The following is a 17,342-nucleotide window of genomic DNA, read 5'->3' on the forward strand; positions in this document are numbered from 1 at the left end:
CTCTAATATAACTTGATTATGTGTGTAAAGTCTTTTCAAGTATATACACATATATACGTATTCATTATTTAAATGGTCTTACATTCTCGGTTTACTAGGATACATGAGAAAATAGGATTGTAGAAATATATAATTTATTTTGTGGCAGTATGTGAATCATAGTTACTCCTTAACCTTTTAGACACATAAACCCAATGAATAAAAAGTAAATAATACTTACGCCCTCTACATCTGTGTATGCAACAAACATTTGTAGAAACAAAAGTCACTTGCTAGGTTTAATGCTGGGTCACTTATCAGGCCCATAAAGGCTAAATGAGCTTGCCTTGCATTACATCAGATCAGTTAAGAGCGCTGTGATTCTGGCAGGACTCCAAGCAACCTTTCCTTGCTGTTTATTTAACCCAGTGAAGAGGAAAACATACTGGTTCCTTTCAGATGTCACAGGAGCTAATAGGAATGTGCCATGGGGCCACAGATTTCCTCCCTTCTCAACTCTGGTTCCCTTCTCTTTCCTGGCTTGCCTAACCATCGTTTGCTTACTTCAAACATAGCTGCAAACTATAGTTAAGACTGTCTCCAAATCATAGTTTTGATTTTAATTAAGATATGGTCAAAAGTTTGGCCACAGTTTCAGTTATTGGGGGGGGGGGTTGTTTTCACGCTGTGAGAAACAAGAGATTTTGTTTATTTTTATTCTTTACTGCAAATTGTAAGACACTAGTCCTGAAAACGTATGCTCCGCAACTATAGAGTACTTACTGTGAGATGGCAACAACTTTATCAGGGAGTCAGCTTGCGTGGCCAAGCCCCTAGGCTGCTTTCTAAAGAATGAAAAGATCCTTTAGAATATAGAAGTCTGTTATACATATATAGTTCGTCTAAAATGCTGTAATCTGTTTAGCCTATATGTTTAGTCTATATATTATCATAGTGCTCTAAAACTGTCATCATGGGCCAATAAAATGGTAGAAGTCATCCATTCAGTTGCAAGCATTTTGCAGGGTACAGCCGCAGATAAAAAGAACTTCCCTTACCAACCTGTTGGACATTTTTAGTCAATTAGTCAAGATGACTAAGATGACTTTATGATAAAGGCTGCTAGCAAAGAGCCAAATCAAAGGGAAATGGATCTCTACAGCACAAAATAAGACTAGAGGGGCTGAGCACAGCAAGGGTAAGGATGAGAAACAGCTGCACATCAGGCATGGCCAGCCCAAGACATTTTGGCACCTGAGACGAACCACGTACCCCCGCCTAGCTGCCAGGGAAGAAGAGCTGAGTGAAGCTCTACATTAGGAACAAGGGGGAAATAAAGATCTACATCAGGATCTGCTGCCCCTGTGGATCATGCTGCCTGAGGCAGTTGTCTCACCATGCCTTATGGGTGGGCTGGCCTTGCCATCCAGTCATGGGAGGCCCTGACTCCCAGAGAAAAGGGGGAAATGTAATGATTAGCTTAGCTGAGAGGTTATCAGGTCATGGCTGTGAGAAAAAGAGGAATATCCATTTGGTTTGGTGGCTACAAAGCAAGACGAGTTAAAGAAGAACTGTCAAGTACAGGAATTTGAAAATCCAATGGAAAAGAGTATATTTTAATGTTTCTCTGCAGGGGATGTGTGAACTGACTATTAAAAAGTTCTGTCTGTGCTATGTGACTGTGATGCTCATTGAATCATATAAGTTACTGCTTGACACTGTAGTCATCAAATGAACAACCACCCTTAATGGCAAAATGCCAGTCTTGAAAACAAATACTGCTGGTCGCTCTTTCAGAGACAGAAAATCTCACTAACCAAGTAAATAGCAACTTCTGTGTAACTGCAAAGGGATTGAACTACCAGTATATTACTCATGCTGACCATTCTAACCTTAGGATCTTAGTTGGTAGAACATTAGACTCTTAATCTCAGGGTCATGGGTTTGAGCCTCACCTTGGGTAAAATATTCCTGTATTGCAAGTGGTTGGACTAGAAGTCTCTCATGATCCCTTCCAACTCTACAATTTTAGGATTCTATAATTCTTCAAGTGTGCTGTAAATATGACATATCTAGGTCTTCATTTGTGAGAATTACCAGAAACTGTGTTTTGTGTCCAAGCTTGCCTTCTGCATATGTGCTTCTGCATATACAGTATACAGAAAATCTCTTAGGGTCAAACCAGAGGTTTCATTTGTTGCATGAAAGCAGTTACCATGCTTTTAACAAAGTAAACGGGAACACCTGTGCAGAAGCAGGACCGTAGTGTGTGGAAAATGAGTTAATACTTCTTCCCACCATGGTTCCAACAAACTCCCCTTCCCAGCTACTATTAGCACTATGATTTTATGAAAATGGGGCACGGAGGGAATGATAATTTAATCTCGCTCCCAGAAGCTAGTTCAGTTAAAAATAACAACGTTATTTCACTTTACACAACCAAAATGCCTAAATGAACGAAACCTGAAAAGGAGACTCTGAGTTTGTATATTACTCGGTATACCCTATGAAAGTACTTCTCTTTTCCTAAGAACGTGCAAGATGACTACTCTTCAAGAAATAAAGCTCTTTCCTCAGATTTCCCCCCCACATTGAAAAAAGTTTCATACTTGTGCTTAATTAATTGGCAGCACAACCCTATCCTCAACTCATGCTGGTTGGCCAAATCCCAGTGGAGCCCAAAGATATGCCGGTATCAGGGAGACGACATAGCACCACACTTATAATGGCACAAGTGCAATGCTTACACAAACCCTAAAAACAGGCAGCAAAAGCCACAGTGGAGCAGGAATTGCATTTAGTAACAATCCTATGCTCACCTACAGATTGGTTTGACCACTGGTGACTATAACACAGGGTTGCCATATTTTAAAAAGCTTTTTGGCCAAAGTTGTTGAGCTTTTCCTTAGGAAAATCGGCAAAATCAACACTGCCGACATTGGTTGCCATACAGATTTTCCTACGCATTTAGCTGATTTCCACCCAGACACTCCTTTCGGATACAATATTTCAGGTATGTCCGAGAAATTCCAGACATATGGCAATCCTATATAACATTATGTCATCAAAAGAGGTAGTAGAAGTTAAAAACAGTGCCATTATAGTGCAATAGTGCAGAGACAAGAGTCATGGTTCAGATAAGGGCCATGCCCAGTCTAATCTGCAAATGCCAGAGACTGAATCTGGAGCCTTCTGCATGAAAAGGAGGTGCTCTACTACTTAAAGTTGTTTTTTAAAAAAATATTTCTAATCTGCAATGTAGCAAATATAGACTTGGATATCACAAATATTTCCAATGTAGTTTTCAACACTTAAACTGCTGACCACCTCTGTCATGACACACCTGCTTCCATCTGTTTGTGAACAACTAGATTGGAAATAATTAACTGGACAAGAAACTCAAGCTTTCAAAATGCTATAGCAGCTCACATTCAAGACTGACTTAAGAAAAGTGCGAGCGAAAGATCAAAAGATTGTGAGGGGAAAACTGAAAAATTTGAGAGACTGGTTTAAAAATATTTTAAATGAGAGCCAGAATTGCAAAACCTCAAAGCATATTCTGCCCTTTATGTTCTTATATGGCTTATTTCTCAATATAAATTGAATCTTCAATGCTCTGTCATATGTGCACTTGAGCTGAAAAACTATGAATTGAAGGGAAAATCCAGCCACTTGCTACAACAGATTACTGCTGCTAAAAGATATTGCTCTCAATATGGAGTGGGCCAGCTCTAAGTGAGGCACTGCATAGAAAATCTGGAGCTAGTTAGGAAGAACAAGGGTTTTCGTGAACCCATCACCAATTTTTTTTCCCTTTGAACAGCCGGTTACCATTCCAGGACAGAATGTGCTTTAAGTCCCTCTCCTACATTCCAGAAAATACTTTGCCTTGATTTTCATTTTGATCTTTGTGGAATTTTGTCCCAGATTTTTTGTTCTGCACTTACCATCCTTATCAACCCCCAGCTGTACAATATTTGCCAGCGGTTCCATTGAATAGGGTAAAACCTTATTGGAGCATACCGACATTAAACAAAACCAGAACACACACAATCACAGGTGGGCAAGCAGAATTACATTCATAGTTTTTGGAACAGATCCTAGTTGCTGTTGCTATTCCCTCCACCTTTCTACCATCTGTAAATATAAGCAGGTGCCATTTTCTGGGGGCCAAGTCAGCATTTTTCACAGATATGAACAAACATTGTGGCCCACTACAGATGCTTTCAAAGCTCATGTGATTAATGACTGTGATTGGACAAAGGCACAAATTCTATGTTCCAGCACCACCACGTGGGGCAGGGAAAGCATGCCCTCTTGCAATTTGCACAATTACAACAGCTCAAAAACAGGTCCTTACAACTGCAACACTGTGTGCCTATTGACATTGTGAAGGCATTATATCATACAGTTTAATTTATGCCCTTGCATATAAGTCTGTGTAGTTCATGATAAAAACAAGTTACATAATTGAACCCTGGGATATTTGAAAATTAAAAAATAAAAATTTAAAAAACATTGTCCTTAATAAAACACTTTCCTATGCATGAATAAAAGCTCTTTACTCTAAACATGGGGGAGTTTATGTTTATAAAAACAACAAGTATTTTTTTTAAATTAAATTTAATACCTTCAGATGCTTCAGATGAAATTCTGAGACATGTACTGTGGGTGATAATAAAATAATGTATTTGCGATGTGCATTTTCTCCAGCATTCAGATGTGAATACTGTCTGGCTAAAAATGCTCTGTAGTAAGTTTGCATTTCAAATTATAGCTACTAGCTATTAACTCATTGCTGCATGAGATTAATCACATTCTAAACTTTTAAGTGTGATGTAACCTCATGGTAGACATTTGGACTTTTAGTTCAATATTGCTTCTTCCATAGTGCTTTGAGATAGCAACCTGATAAAATTAAAACCAATTTCATAGTGGTATTCAAAGCAATATAAAGCCTATTTCCTGTGGGTGTTATGCCTATGTGAAAAACAGGAATTCAGTTTTAAAATAAGCTTGTATCAGATTTGTAAATAGACATACAGGAAGTAGATACATAATCTCATTTCAGCTTTCCTGAACTGTACATCACCCACAAACAGACGGATTTTATGTGAAGCACAATTACTTCACCCATCATTTTTTCCATAGACTTGTACACATTTGGGAATGGCCTTTTTTCACAGCTAACCTCACCTTCCTTAACAAAATTTATTTATTTATTTATTTAGTATACCGCCCTATATTCGCAGGTCTCAGGGAAGTTCACAGGATAAAATCACAACATAAAAACACAGAATACATAATCAAAATAAAAACAAGAACAACCCAATCACACCCCACAATTATTATTTTTTAAGGGCACTGAATGTCAGGCATTGAACGTCAGAAAAGTATGTCTTTGTACATTATTAGCAGATGTTTCCTTTCTTGGTTCATCTCTTTTTCTGTGAATGTGGATATCTCTAAAACTTCCATTTCCTTCCCCCATCTCCTTGCCCTTCTGTTTTCCAGTGAAATTGGCAAGGTCAAGAGAAAAACCTTGATTTTTATTTCTTATCACAGCACCATTGCACTTTTTTAAAAAGAAAAAGAAAAGCCGGCCATGTTTCCATAAAATTGACAAAACCTTCCCCCTAAACTTGTTAGCTTCACTGAAGATTGGAGTGGCAATAGTGAAGGAAATGAAAGAAAAATCTAATGCAGAAAGATGCAAATTATCAGAGTTACAGCCAAGGCTTTTTTTTTCAGGCAGAGGTCACCAGAGCTCAGCTCCAGTACCTCTCAGGTGGACACCATTTCCATTCTAAGAGAACAAGGGAGAAGTTCACAGTGAGCTCCAGCACCTCTTTTTCCAGAAAAATAGCACAGTGACAGCCACATGACAGTAATCCTGCACTGTAAACTTACCAAAATCTTACAGGGTTCTGATGACAAAACATTGAAAGACTACCCGGCAAGACAACAGCAGAGACTTCAAACTAGATTACATATTACTATAGTCTCTCAAAGATCACCTGTACTCCAAAATTAAGCCAGGGCATCTAAACATAGGTATCCTGCATGCAAATTTCAAACAGCTCTAAGATTTCTTCAGATGCTAGGTGCTAATGAGGAAACATTTTAACACTCAGTAACTTCAACTGACAGATTTATTTCAAAATACATAAGCTATCTATTAAATGCAGTTGAAAGCCTTTTCCTGAAATGGGTGCTTCCTCCTGCCATCAGCAGCAAAGCTATCATACAAAATTGTCACCTCATATTCCTAGCACATTTTTAAAGCATTTATTTCCTAATGGTTAAAAAAGAAAGTTTTGTTTGTCTTAGAGCAAACCGATAAAAAGGAATGTTGAATAATGAAATCATATATAGCAGTTCATATGATTACCACATAAATTAACATACACACACCCAAATTCTGTGGTATCAATGAATTACTTAATGCTATAGCTGAGCATTTTAAGCATAACTTAGAAAATTAACAACAAAAAACAGAAGACTGTAATGTTCTATACAGAAAAATAAAAACCTGAAAAGCTTTCTTATCACAAATATGTTTTTAAAAGATGCATAAAAAGAACCTAATATGTTGCTGAGAAAGCCCAAGATGGTATTACACTAAGCACTGAACTACTACTAATTCACAAAAAGCCAAATACAATACAATACAATACAATACAATACAATACAATACGCTATGCTGGTCTATAAGGAAAAAAATCTAACATCAACTGTCAAGCAATCTACGCTATTAACAAAATAGTGGGCAAGCTTTCAAGTTTTTCAGAGCTATTCATCAGGCTGGATGTTTGGATGTTAAGCAAAGTGGTATGGCTGTGTGCGTGACAGAGGAAAGAAACCAGTTTGAAGTTGAAGCTACAAAGTCTGCATTTTTAGTCAAAGTCATATGATGGAGTGTAAGAGGAGATAGCAGGCTTAAAGGGATTAGTCTCTACCAGGTGCTATGCAGGCTTCAAATTACACCTATGAAACAGACGGTAGCTGATCCCCCATTTTTAATAATATAACATCCAGCAGCTCTGCCTCCAGCTTTAAGTGAAACAGACAGGTTCCTTGTTAGGTTGAGAACTCAAGCAAAACAAAGAACAAAAAATGGCAGTTTCTATATTACCAAAGCTGGAGCTTAACTTTATGTTGAGTACTAAGTAATAGGAGTCATTATTACCCAAACTGGGTAACGTTACCTACTGACTGTAGAATGCTACCCTCAAATACTCTACAAGATCATCCAACCAACAGAGCCCAGCCTTGCCGTTCAGTTCCATAAGCACTGCTTTGATCAGAGCTAGAACAAGGATTCAGGGGGCCATCTGCATGGTCCTGGTGATGCCTGCTGTCCGCCCCCTCTATAGGTCTATAGATAGGGTTTTATAGATTATATACTGCTAATCAAGGGCATTGCATTTGAGCTAACATTAAGGTGGTGGGCAGCCAACCACAGATGGAACCCAAGCTTCACTCTCATTCATAGCTGCTGGCCAGTTACGTAGGGGCCCAGTGGTGAAAGGAGTGATGACATGGCTTGCACAGGCTGGTAAGGAAGTCTTCTGAGCACCTAGAGCCCTTGGCCAGTACCTGACCTTGCTGACTACTGGTGCCAGGTCTAGCTTTGTGCTCTACCTGCCTGAACTGCTACGACCTTTAGGACTCATCTAACCTGGTGAACATTTGAGGCTTGAATTACAATAGTATTCGGTGTTCATCGAACTTTTACAAGTCTGCGTACCTCAAATCTGACCTGCTTCCATCTGCACTACTAGAAGGATCATTAAGGGTGACAACTTTTCCCCATAATGACATTCCTTCTTATCTCTCATTTTTTAAAGAGGACTTAGGACAAGCATTGTGCATTTTTGCAAGTGTCAAAAGCTAATGAAGATTTTATGTACGGCTAGTTCAAACCATATTCTTTACCTAGGTCTGAGAAAGATTTTTAAAAATCTACCACTTCTGTATAGGTAACATCAAGAAACAATGCAAGCACCAAAACTGGCATGTTCAAAGATAAGCTTTTCTTTACATCATAAACCACAGGAAGAGGTTTGCAAAGGAAAAATGTATTTCTGTGCACTGGATCAGGGCCACTATTCGCTCTCCTGAAAGGTGATTAGCACAATGGAGAGGAACAGTGTTTGGTGGAATAATTTATAGATAACATTTTATGCAAATGACATCTCAGAATGACATCTCAAAAACTTAACACAGAACCACTTGAAAGAGTAACATTGGTACAGCAGCAAGCAACAAACAACAGACAGTTTCTAGGGAAACAGGAGACAATTATTAGTGCCTTTAATGCCTGACTAGCTTTACCTGCATCCCAACTTAGATTTTAAAATACTTCTTGCTATATGATTTACAACAAGTGTTTTGAAGTTATATTCTTATATATGAACTACAGTCTGTGTGTTCCTCTACCTTTTCACATACTATTAGAAGCTTTGTGATAATGAATCAATACTGCATGGTTCCACAGGCAAAAAACAATAAAACCCCAGGGAGGTTGGCGTCCAAATTGTTGCAGGTATGCAATCAGTTTAAAATACAGTTGTGTCTACTGAAATGGGTAGAAATGTAGATCCAATTGAGAAATATCATTAATAAATCTGGGGGTATATCAGCCTTTCCAACCCCCACCCCTAACCCCAAGAACATTCTGTTCTAATCCACTAACAAAAATGAGAACAGGAACATATGACTATGTCTGGATCTGCACAGTATGGGCGCAGAAGGCAGCTGCTGTGGGGTGGGGGTGGGGTGGTGAACTATAGAATCCATTTTCTGGCTTTTGTGTAAACTTTACTCTTTGGCTACAATCCTGAACTTACTTGATCAGAAATAAAACCAGCTTCAATCAGTAGAAGTTGTCTGTGTATAACTGATGCCAGAAGAACATTGTCTGTTGCATCCATTTTTTTTTTTTTTAAATTGATGTCTACTTATCCTCTTGGTTCAGTGGATTTGGAATGGGGAAATTAAATGCTGTTTGGGCACATTCCTTTTCTTCCTTTGATAGTTCTGATTATTTCCAAGTTAGATTACACTGGGCTGGGAGGTCTCGAAATGTGGAAACAGCAGTGGGTGTACAGTTCTCTACTGTATCCTGTGTTCTTTGGATCAAGCAAACAACTTGATTCTCAAAGGCAACTAAAAACTCAACTTCTACTCTATCTTGTAACTGGAGTGGTATGCATGAGTAACGTTTCATTTGTATCCCAAAGGATCTCAACCTTTAATTCATCCCAAAATAACACAAATGGATACCACAAGTGTCTATCTTCCACTACTAGCAAAAATATTAGCCCCTTGAAGGTGAAAGAGCATCTATTGTTAGTGCAATATTTTTAAATTAATATTTAAAGTAACGATGTTAAACTCATGAGCAAAATTTTCAGAGGCTACTGCTTGCCAAAAAATATTTTTTTTAAAAAACAACAACAGGAAATGTCTATTATATAAACATTTTTGCAGCTGGTAGAGGAGGAGGTATATATCAAACAATAACAAACAGTGTGTGCCTTTACAGCTGCAAATTACTACAGTTTTCATTTGTTTTCACCTCCCTTTGTGGACTTCTGAGGAAATAAAGGAAGTGGGATGATGAGACAGCATAAAACTAAGGCTCCCTTCCATTGCAATCTACAATCTGACTCCCAATGTGAAAAATTAGCAGTTACAATACATGTGAACTACATGACCGAATGAACAGCATACTGGAATCAAACACCAAGTACCAATAGGTGCAATAGGTAACAAAATTCAAAAACAATTTGGAAGTGAGATAGGAGCTGTAATGAGATCTACTCTTGTGTGGGTTTTGTTAGGATTACTTCTTGCAAAGATCAAACCAAGAAGCTGTGTACGGGGCAATGGGAACTAAAGGGTGAATTTGTTTATTTCATACTCAAGAACAGCTTGAGGATAGAATAAACAGCAGTTCACTTTTACAAGCTAACAGCACCCATATTTTCTACAACTCCGTACTGAAAAGGTTTGTCTACCTATACTCTGCAATCTGACAGGAGCCACGGTTTAAACACCACTCCCTGTACTCAAAGGCATGTATGTACCTTACTAACGAAAGGAGACAGAAGAAACAGAACAAGAGCGTACAAAAAACCAAAACAAAAAAACGTTGACACAGAGAAAGACAACAGGAACAGATGTTTCTTTTCTTGCACCACATATCAACGTTTGCAAAGGGGGCGCAGGAAAGAAGATCGCCTTCTTTTCCAAAACCGCACAACTGGACTCGTCGTGAGGCTGGGGGAGCATCAGACAGGCGAATCAACCTCGTGGGAGAAAGTCATAGCCTCTCTCTATTTTTAGGCGCAACCAGAGTGCAACCCTCCGACCTGGGGGGGGGAAAACTCACCCCCTAATAGTTAGGATGAAGGCACTCTGCACATGCCCAGAAGACACTCTGCACGTGTGTGTGTGTGTTTGCGCGCCCCTCCTACTACTTTACCTGATGAAGCGTCTCGGCGGGCAGCTGCGACGCCCGGAACAACTCCGCCACTTTGCTCCCCTCGGCGGCGGCGGCGGGGGTCGCTCCCGCCGGTCCCCCCGCCTCGGGCGCAGCTTGGCCGCCGCCGCAAAGCGAGAACAGCTCGGAGTAGCCCTGCTGCTCGCTCGCAGCCAAGAAGAGCGCCGCGGCTCCGCCGGCGGCGGCCGGCCCAGCAGCAGCGGCGGCGGCGGCTGCTCCAGGCTCCATGGCTGCGGGGAATCAGGCAGGGGGCGGCGCGACTCCCGAGGCCGGGAGAGAAACTCCTGGCGGCGGGCGAGAGGGGCGAGCGAGGAGCCTCTGCAGCTGAGCCTCGTCCTCCGTCCGGCGGCGGCGGCGGCCTCCCCCGCCTCCTCCTCCTCCTCCCCAGTGCGGAGCGGAGCTGCCTCTGCAGTGCTGCCCGAGGGGGGAGGCGGAGGAGGAGGCGGCGGCGGGAGACGGAGAGAAGCTTTCTTCTTCTTCGCGCCTTCTTCTTCTGCTTCCCTCAGAGGTTTTCCTCAGAAAGCCGAGAGCGGGAAGCGGCGGCGGCAGCTGCTCGGGAAAGGGAAGGGGAGGGAAGGGGAAGGGAAAAAAGGCTTCCTCAGGGCACGTGCCCAAAACGGCGTTCCCGCTCCGCAGCCTCCACCTCCACACGCCGGGCTGGAGCAGGAGGCAACCGCCGCCGCCGCCACCTCCGTGGGGTGAGGGGGGTGAGAGCCACACTCTGAGGAAAAAGGCTAGACGCCCACATGGCCACCTCAGGGACGGGCTTGCTTGACCCTGACGCCCTGCTCTTCGAAGAATGGCGCAGTAGGGCTGAGCATCTGAGCATGAGCAGAGAGCCCTCCCCCTCCCCCCCCCACTTCCATGAAAAAAGCAGCCCCACAGCGTTTCAATCTCTCTGGCATCTGGGCACCAAGGTGTGCCCAGCAGAGGACACTTGGGGTTACCTGTGGAATTTCCTCTCACCTGAAGACTTAACTCGAAGCCCAGTACTGAGGGTGGGTGCAGGTGACCCTGGGGTAAAAGCTACGTCTTGGCCAGTTCTGTTTTTTGGGGGGGGGAGGGGTTGCAGGAATTCACCAGGGACACCTCTCTCTTAGAATGGCAATGGCACCCACCTGAGAGGTTCTGGAACTGAGTTCCGGCGAGTACCCCCGAAAAGCCCTGGTCTTGGCAAGGGTGCCCGCTCGAATGAAATATTGGGGGGGGGGGGGGGTCCAGGGAGACCCCACGTCGCATAATCGATCACAAGATGTGGCATGCACACACTATTTGAATGGCAATGCCTATCAATTTGGGGTGGGCATCCCCTCACATATTTTATTGGGGAGGCCAAAGGGAGTTGCGTCTTGGAGACCAACATTGTTTTCCAGAAGTGGTGCAAAAACCCTTGTGCTCAAGCTTTTATTTTGGTGAGCCAGGGAAAGGTGTCCAACAGGGCAAGAAGATTTTGCAGTTAACATAACTACCTCAGGTACTTGGAGTGGGATATAAATAGACATGCAGTTTAAAACTGGTTTGATGACATTGGGTTGCTTTGAGTTTTTGGCTTGCTTTGAAAGCTGCTTTAGAGAACCCTATCTTTAGAAAAGTGATTATTAAATAAATAACAGGGAAGAGAGAATGGCCTGCAGTGAAGTTTTCAGACAAACACCTGCTGTCTTCCCCTTTAAAACCTACTATGCTCCTGTTTGCCCTTAAAAAAACAACCTGCTGGGTGTGCAGTGCATTCCACTGCAAAGATGGCAGATAGACCGTTTTTCCAGTATGTTAGGTTATTTTGCCTTAACTACACGTAGACCTCAAATAACCCACCCTACTGAAACATGAAACCATTCAAGTTTCAGATGGAAGATTATATTTTAATAGGAATTGTTTCTTGAACTACAGAAGAGTTATTAACAGACAGACATAAAATGAAACATATTTTAATACTTGTTTATGCTTCGATTCTCCACATACCTGACAATCAGAATGGAGATGAGAAGAAAAAAGAAGATGTAAGGAGAAACAGTGTTTGGGTTAGTTTCAATGGTATAGAAAACTTGAGGAAATGTTTAAGTTGATATTGCATCCTTTTATTAACCTTCTGTTGCAGGCATTTGTGCCTTAGGCCAAATGAAAACAGAGACACAGCCAACTGCATGTTTAAGTATGGCCACAGCTGTAGAAAGTTAAATATGTACTTATGGCTCGAGCCTCAGCTAATAAATATGCATAAAAACAAAATAATCAGTCTTATTTGGCAACAAATCACATTGGGGGGAATACTGTCATACATAAATTAAACAGTTCTATCAGACCTTTCTTTAAAATCATAGTTGAGCAAATGTGTGAACCAGTCTTGCCACCACACATAAATTTGAACAAGTTAATTTTTAGCTAGCCATTCATCACCAAATTAGATCCTAAACAATCCAGAAACTATTCAGCCCAATTTCACAAAATGTAAGTTTGGTAAATATGTCAATAATGATTGACACAAAGTTGATAAACTCAGCACTCATATTAGCGATTTTGTTCCTTGTTAAATTGTCAGCTAATGTAAAGTCAATTTTAAAAACATTTTCTACTGTACTTTACAGTGTTTTACATTTATTCTAACCACAACCTTTCTCAAGGCCACCATATATGTTCTATGAAGATACAAGCCTCGATTTAGTCAACAGGTTGTCATCCACTGCAGCATATTAGTCACCAGTTTTGAAATTGTCACACTTCGTCACCAGCAGTTAGTTGCCTTTCCAAATTACCCGTTTCTAAATTATTACAACTATGACCATCTATTTCACATTTATAATAAAAATGAGTTTATTTCAAGTTTGAGATTACTTACGCTGAATAATGAAATGGCAAGGTAATATGCTATGCCAAGTATATTCAATGGCTTTGTTATTTTCTGCAATAATTCCTGCAGTTTCACACAGTGGAAATGGCATGATCTCAATCCCATACATTCACATTGTCCAAACACATATTAGAAAAGGGGTACTATCCTAAGTTTCTTTTATAGGTCTATAAAAAGATAAATACTTAAGCAGGGGCAGGTACAGCAAAGACACCTGGTAATCCAGGCACAACAAAATCTGGGTTTGCAAGTAAAGCTCAATACAAATAGAAAATATGCAAGCAGTTCCTATGCAAATATTCATCCAAGGAGCATGTGAGTTTTATACAGGATTAGAGCCGTATTGGTCCTGCTGATGTTAACAGAATGTCTTTATGACTGCTTTATACAATTACTAGGAGGATAGCACACCAGTATATGGCAGCTGTGAATAATATGAATTCCATTTTTGTATCATTAAGGAAGGAATCAAACAAACAAACAAACAAACAAACATACAACTGCTAATATGCTATTACAGAAAATCTGGAAAGAGACTACACTTAGAATATTTTGTTCAGTTCTGGTTTCCACATCTCAAGAAGGATATTGTAGAGCTGGAAACCATGCATTAAGGTCAATCAAAATGATCAAGGGGCTGTAGCAACTCCCTTACAAGGAATGGCTTTTGATCTTCCCGTAATCTTGAGTGTGCATGTCAAGATTATTTAGAGTGTTACTTAACACCTGTTTTTTTTCCTTTCATTGAAAAGGATACCGCCAGAAGGCCACCCAAGCTGTGTTTTATTTTAGTGGGTGTTCTGCAATTGCCTCTCCCAACTCTTACATTCAAGATGAATAGTTAAATGTCTTCTAAAGCTAAACAAAAACAGCTAGAAGTAGTTGTAAAACCCAGGATGTGAAAGAGGGAGCAAAGACTTTGATTTAAAAATGTATTACCTCCTGTAAGGATTTGTGAACACAAAAAGCAAACAAACTATTGAAGCTCTATCTAACCTTACTTTGCAAGCAGTAAATATGTCATGGCAGAAATAATTTCCAGGGAACCAGATCTTGCAGAATATCTGACTTTGGAACAGCACCAGCCGATAAAGCAGCCGTACACAAAGTCTTAAATTATTTAAACCATTTGGCTTTATTTCCATATTACCCTAGTCAAGTTTGAAAGGGAGGTTGGGAGCAGCAGTTCATATAACTTAAAAGTCTATACAGTAGTTGGTTCTGCATGGACAGCTTCCTGAGTGAAAGTGATTATAGCATCAACTGCCTTTGTTAATTCTTGGTGAATTTCCTGATGTGTAAGTGAATAATGCAAAGAATGTTACTTCATCTCTGGGAGGACACCTGACCCTTGTTTCCAAGGACGACCTATTATGAAGATATGAAAAACAATAAAAACAAGGAGGCAGGCTAAGGTACATTATGCCTCATTATCGTTCAAAGTATGCTTGGAACTTACTATACTTCTCATATATAAGAATTTAATAAGTAAACAGTGCCTGAGAACAAGAGACATTCCTTCATATTTGCTCCATTCTTCAAATCCCTTTCTGAATGGTCAGTGATATATATTTATGTAGGGCACAAAGCAGTTAACAAGCCTTGTGGAGCTTGTTTCACAACCTTCATGCTCTGCTCTAACATGGAAAGAAAAGAGTGTGGATTTATTTTATCATATGTGTAAATCAGGGGTGGGGAACCTACAACCCATGGGCTAATGCTGGCCTACCAGTGGATCCAATGCAGCCAGTGAGGCCATTTCCCCCAAACCTTGTCCATTGGCTGACATCGCTGGGCAATTTGGGGTGATGGGTGGAGTTCAATTCTGTGTTGGCTGCTCCTGCTGGTTCTGCAAAAGGAACTGGCATGTGCAGTCAAAGCAGCAGGATCTAACGCCTACTCACCAGCTGAAATATAACAACTGAATGCCCTCATATTTGTGCGTACTACAGCTAAATACTGATCAACATGCAGACAAAGCAGAAGGAAGAAACTTTGCATATTTAAAGTTATTCAGACAGTAATGCAAACCTGATGGCATTCTTCTCACCTTAGACTTTACTATTGAGGTTTTCTGCCCCTTGAGAACCACTGAATATAAATCCACAAAAGGAGACTTTTCAAGTAGAGAAGGCATTTTTTAAAACAACCCAATTATTAAAAATGTCTCTCTGAAATATAGGTTGGTATTAGTTAACAAATGTAATGTCTTTTTTAAAAGGTGGCAATTTTTTTGTAGCGCTTTCAATTCTATTAGAATGGCATTTTGAGAAAATAATTGAAGAAACCAAAGATAATGAATTAATCCAGTACAAAAAGAAACTTGTTTTTGTGCAATAGATTTGTTCATTTGAAAGAACTAGGGGAAACTGATGGATTAACAATAGCGATTAACAAGATATATCATAATCCTGGTTCAAGGGTACTTGAACTGCCCAATTCGTCTTAGCAAAACACTTAGAGCTAGCGAAATAGCTGAAATGCCTTCGAGTAAGAATATTTCAGATTCCAAAGCACCAGCAAGCTACTGTTAAGTGTTCTCTCATGCTCAACTCCTGTGCCTGGGGGAAAGACATAGGATCAAGCCCATTCCCCCCTACGTAGCATAATTCTCTGGTCAGCCGGATCATCTATTTCAAGGTCTCAGCTTTGAACTTTGTATGTCAAAGAAAGCTTGGAGTCTAGCAAGCTAGAAATCCCCAAAGGGGCAACCTTCCCCACATAATCATTGTGGGTAATTTTATCATTTTGTACTAGCAGCATGCTACCATTCCCTTGATCAAAATGCTCAGGGAGATCTTGAGATGAAGAATGAAGTCAAGGAAGCACCCAAAAGAGGAGACATTAGAGTAATGGGTGACTTCAACTACCCTACATATGACTTTAAAAGAGGGTTAGACAAATTCATGGAGGTGAGGGCTATTGATGGCTACTCCGCAGTTGGAGGCAGTAATATGTTTCTACCACAGGAAGCTGGAGTGCTCTTGTGCTCAAATTCTGCTTGCAAACTTCCGAAAGGCCTCTGGTCGGCCACTGTGAGAAAAGGATGCTTGGCTAGATGGGCCATTGTCCTGATGCAGCAGGCTCTTCTTATGTTTTTAACTATGAAAGCCCAGTTGCGTAGACCCCACAAGCCCAGAGAGATTACCTCGCACCTTTCATCATGAAAGGAAAACAGAAGACAACACACCTTGACACTTTCTGGGTTTTCAATTGACTGAAAACACTATTTGCTAATGTTTCCATAGTCACCTTTGACTGGATTTAACTGTCCAGGGGTCATTTATCTTTACCTTTACCTTACCACAGAATTTACCTTTTGTGGCTTGAACTAGAACAATGTGTAGCAAGGTCATGCTTCTTGTGGAAGAGCTGTCCCTAATTGTCAGACTTTGTAGCTCTTTTCGCGGCAGCAAATGATACAAAAGAGTCAGGGAAATTTACATAGAATCATAGAACTGTAGAGTTGGAAGGGACCCCAAGGGCTATCTAGTCCAACCCCCAGCACTACAGGAATCTTAGCTAAAACATCCATGACAGATGGCCATCCAACCTCTGCTTAAAACCCTCAAAGGAAGGAGAGTCCATCACCTCTTGTCTGTTCCACTGCTGAACAGCTCTTACTGTCAGAAAGTTTTTTCGAACATTTAGTCAGAAACTTGAAGCCATTGTTTCGAGTCCTACCCTCCAGAGCAGGAGAAAACAAACATGTTCCCTCTTCCATGTGACAGCCCTTGGGATATTTGAAGATGGCTATCATATCTCCTCTCAGGCATGAAGTTTGTTAAGAGGGAGATAGTAAAAGCACAACTTCAGGCAATACCAATGAGACGGAAACATGGAAGGTGCCTAAAGAAGCCAGGGTGGCTATCTAAAGAACTTTTAACTGAGTTAAGATTAAAAAAGGATGTGTACAAAAAATGGAAAAGGGGGGAAACCACCAAAGAGGAATTCAAACAAATAGCCAGCACGTGTAGACACAAAGTCAGAAAAGCTAAAGCACAG

The 17,342-nt window shown here is 40.7% G+C and overlaps 1 protein-coding gene across 4 annotated transcripts in view; it reads right to left on the reverse strand.

Annotated features, from left to right (window-relative positions):
* The window catches only part of REPS2 (RALBP1 associated Eps domain containing 2), a 76,509-nt gene extending 65,190 nt beyond the window's left edge, over nucleotides 1-11,319 (reverse strand). For 2 of the 4 annotated variants that reach the window (XM_077927481.1, XM_028727598.2), the window contains exon 1: nucleotides 10,472-11,064. In XM_077927481.1, coding sequence (XP_077783607.1) covers nucleotides 10,472-10,717 — 246 coding nt within the window. In that variant the 5' untranslated portion in view covers nucleotides 10,718-11,064. Of the gene's footprint in view, nucleotides 1-10,471 lie in introns of all 4 variants that reach the window. The other 2 variants (XM_077927482.1, XM_028727597.2) reach the window with 2 other exon arrangements.
* Between the last annotated feature and the right edge of the window lie 6,023 nt (nucleotides 11,320-17,342).

Source organism: Podarcis muralis, chromosome 4 (genome assembly GCF_964188315.1).
Source record: "Podarcis muralis chromosome 4, rPodMur119.hap1.1, whole genome shotgun sequence".
Classification (NCBI taxonomy): Eukaryota; Metazoa; Chordata; class Lepidosauria; order Squamata; family Lacertidae; genus Podarcis; species Podarcis muralis.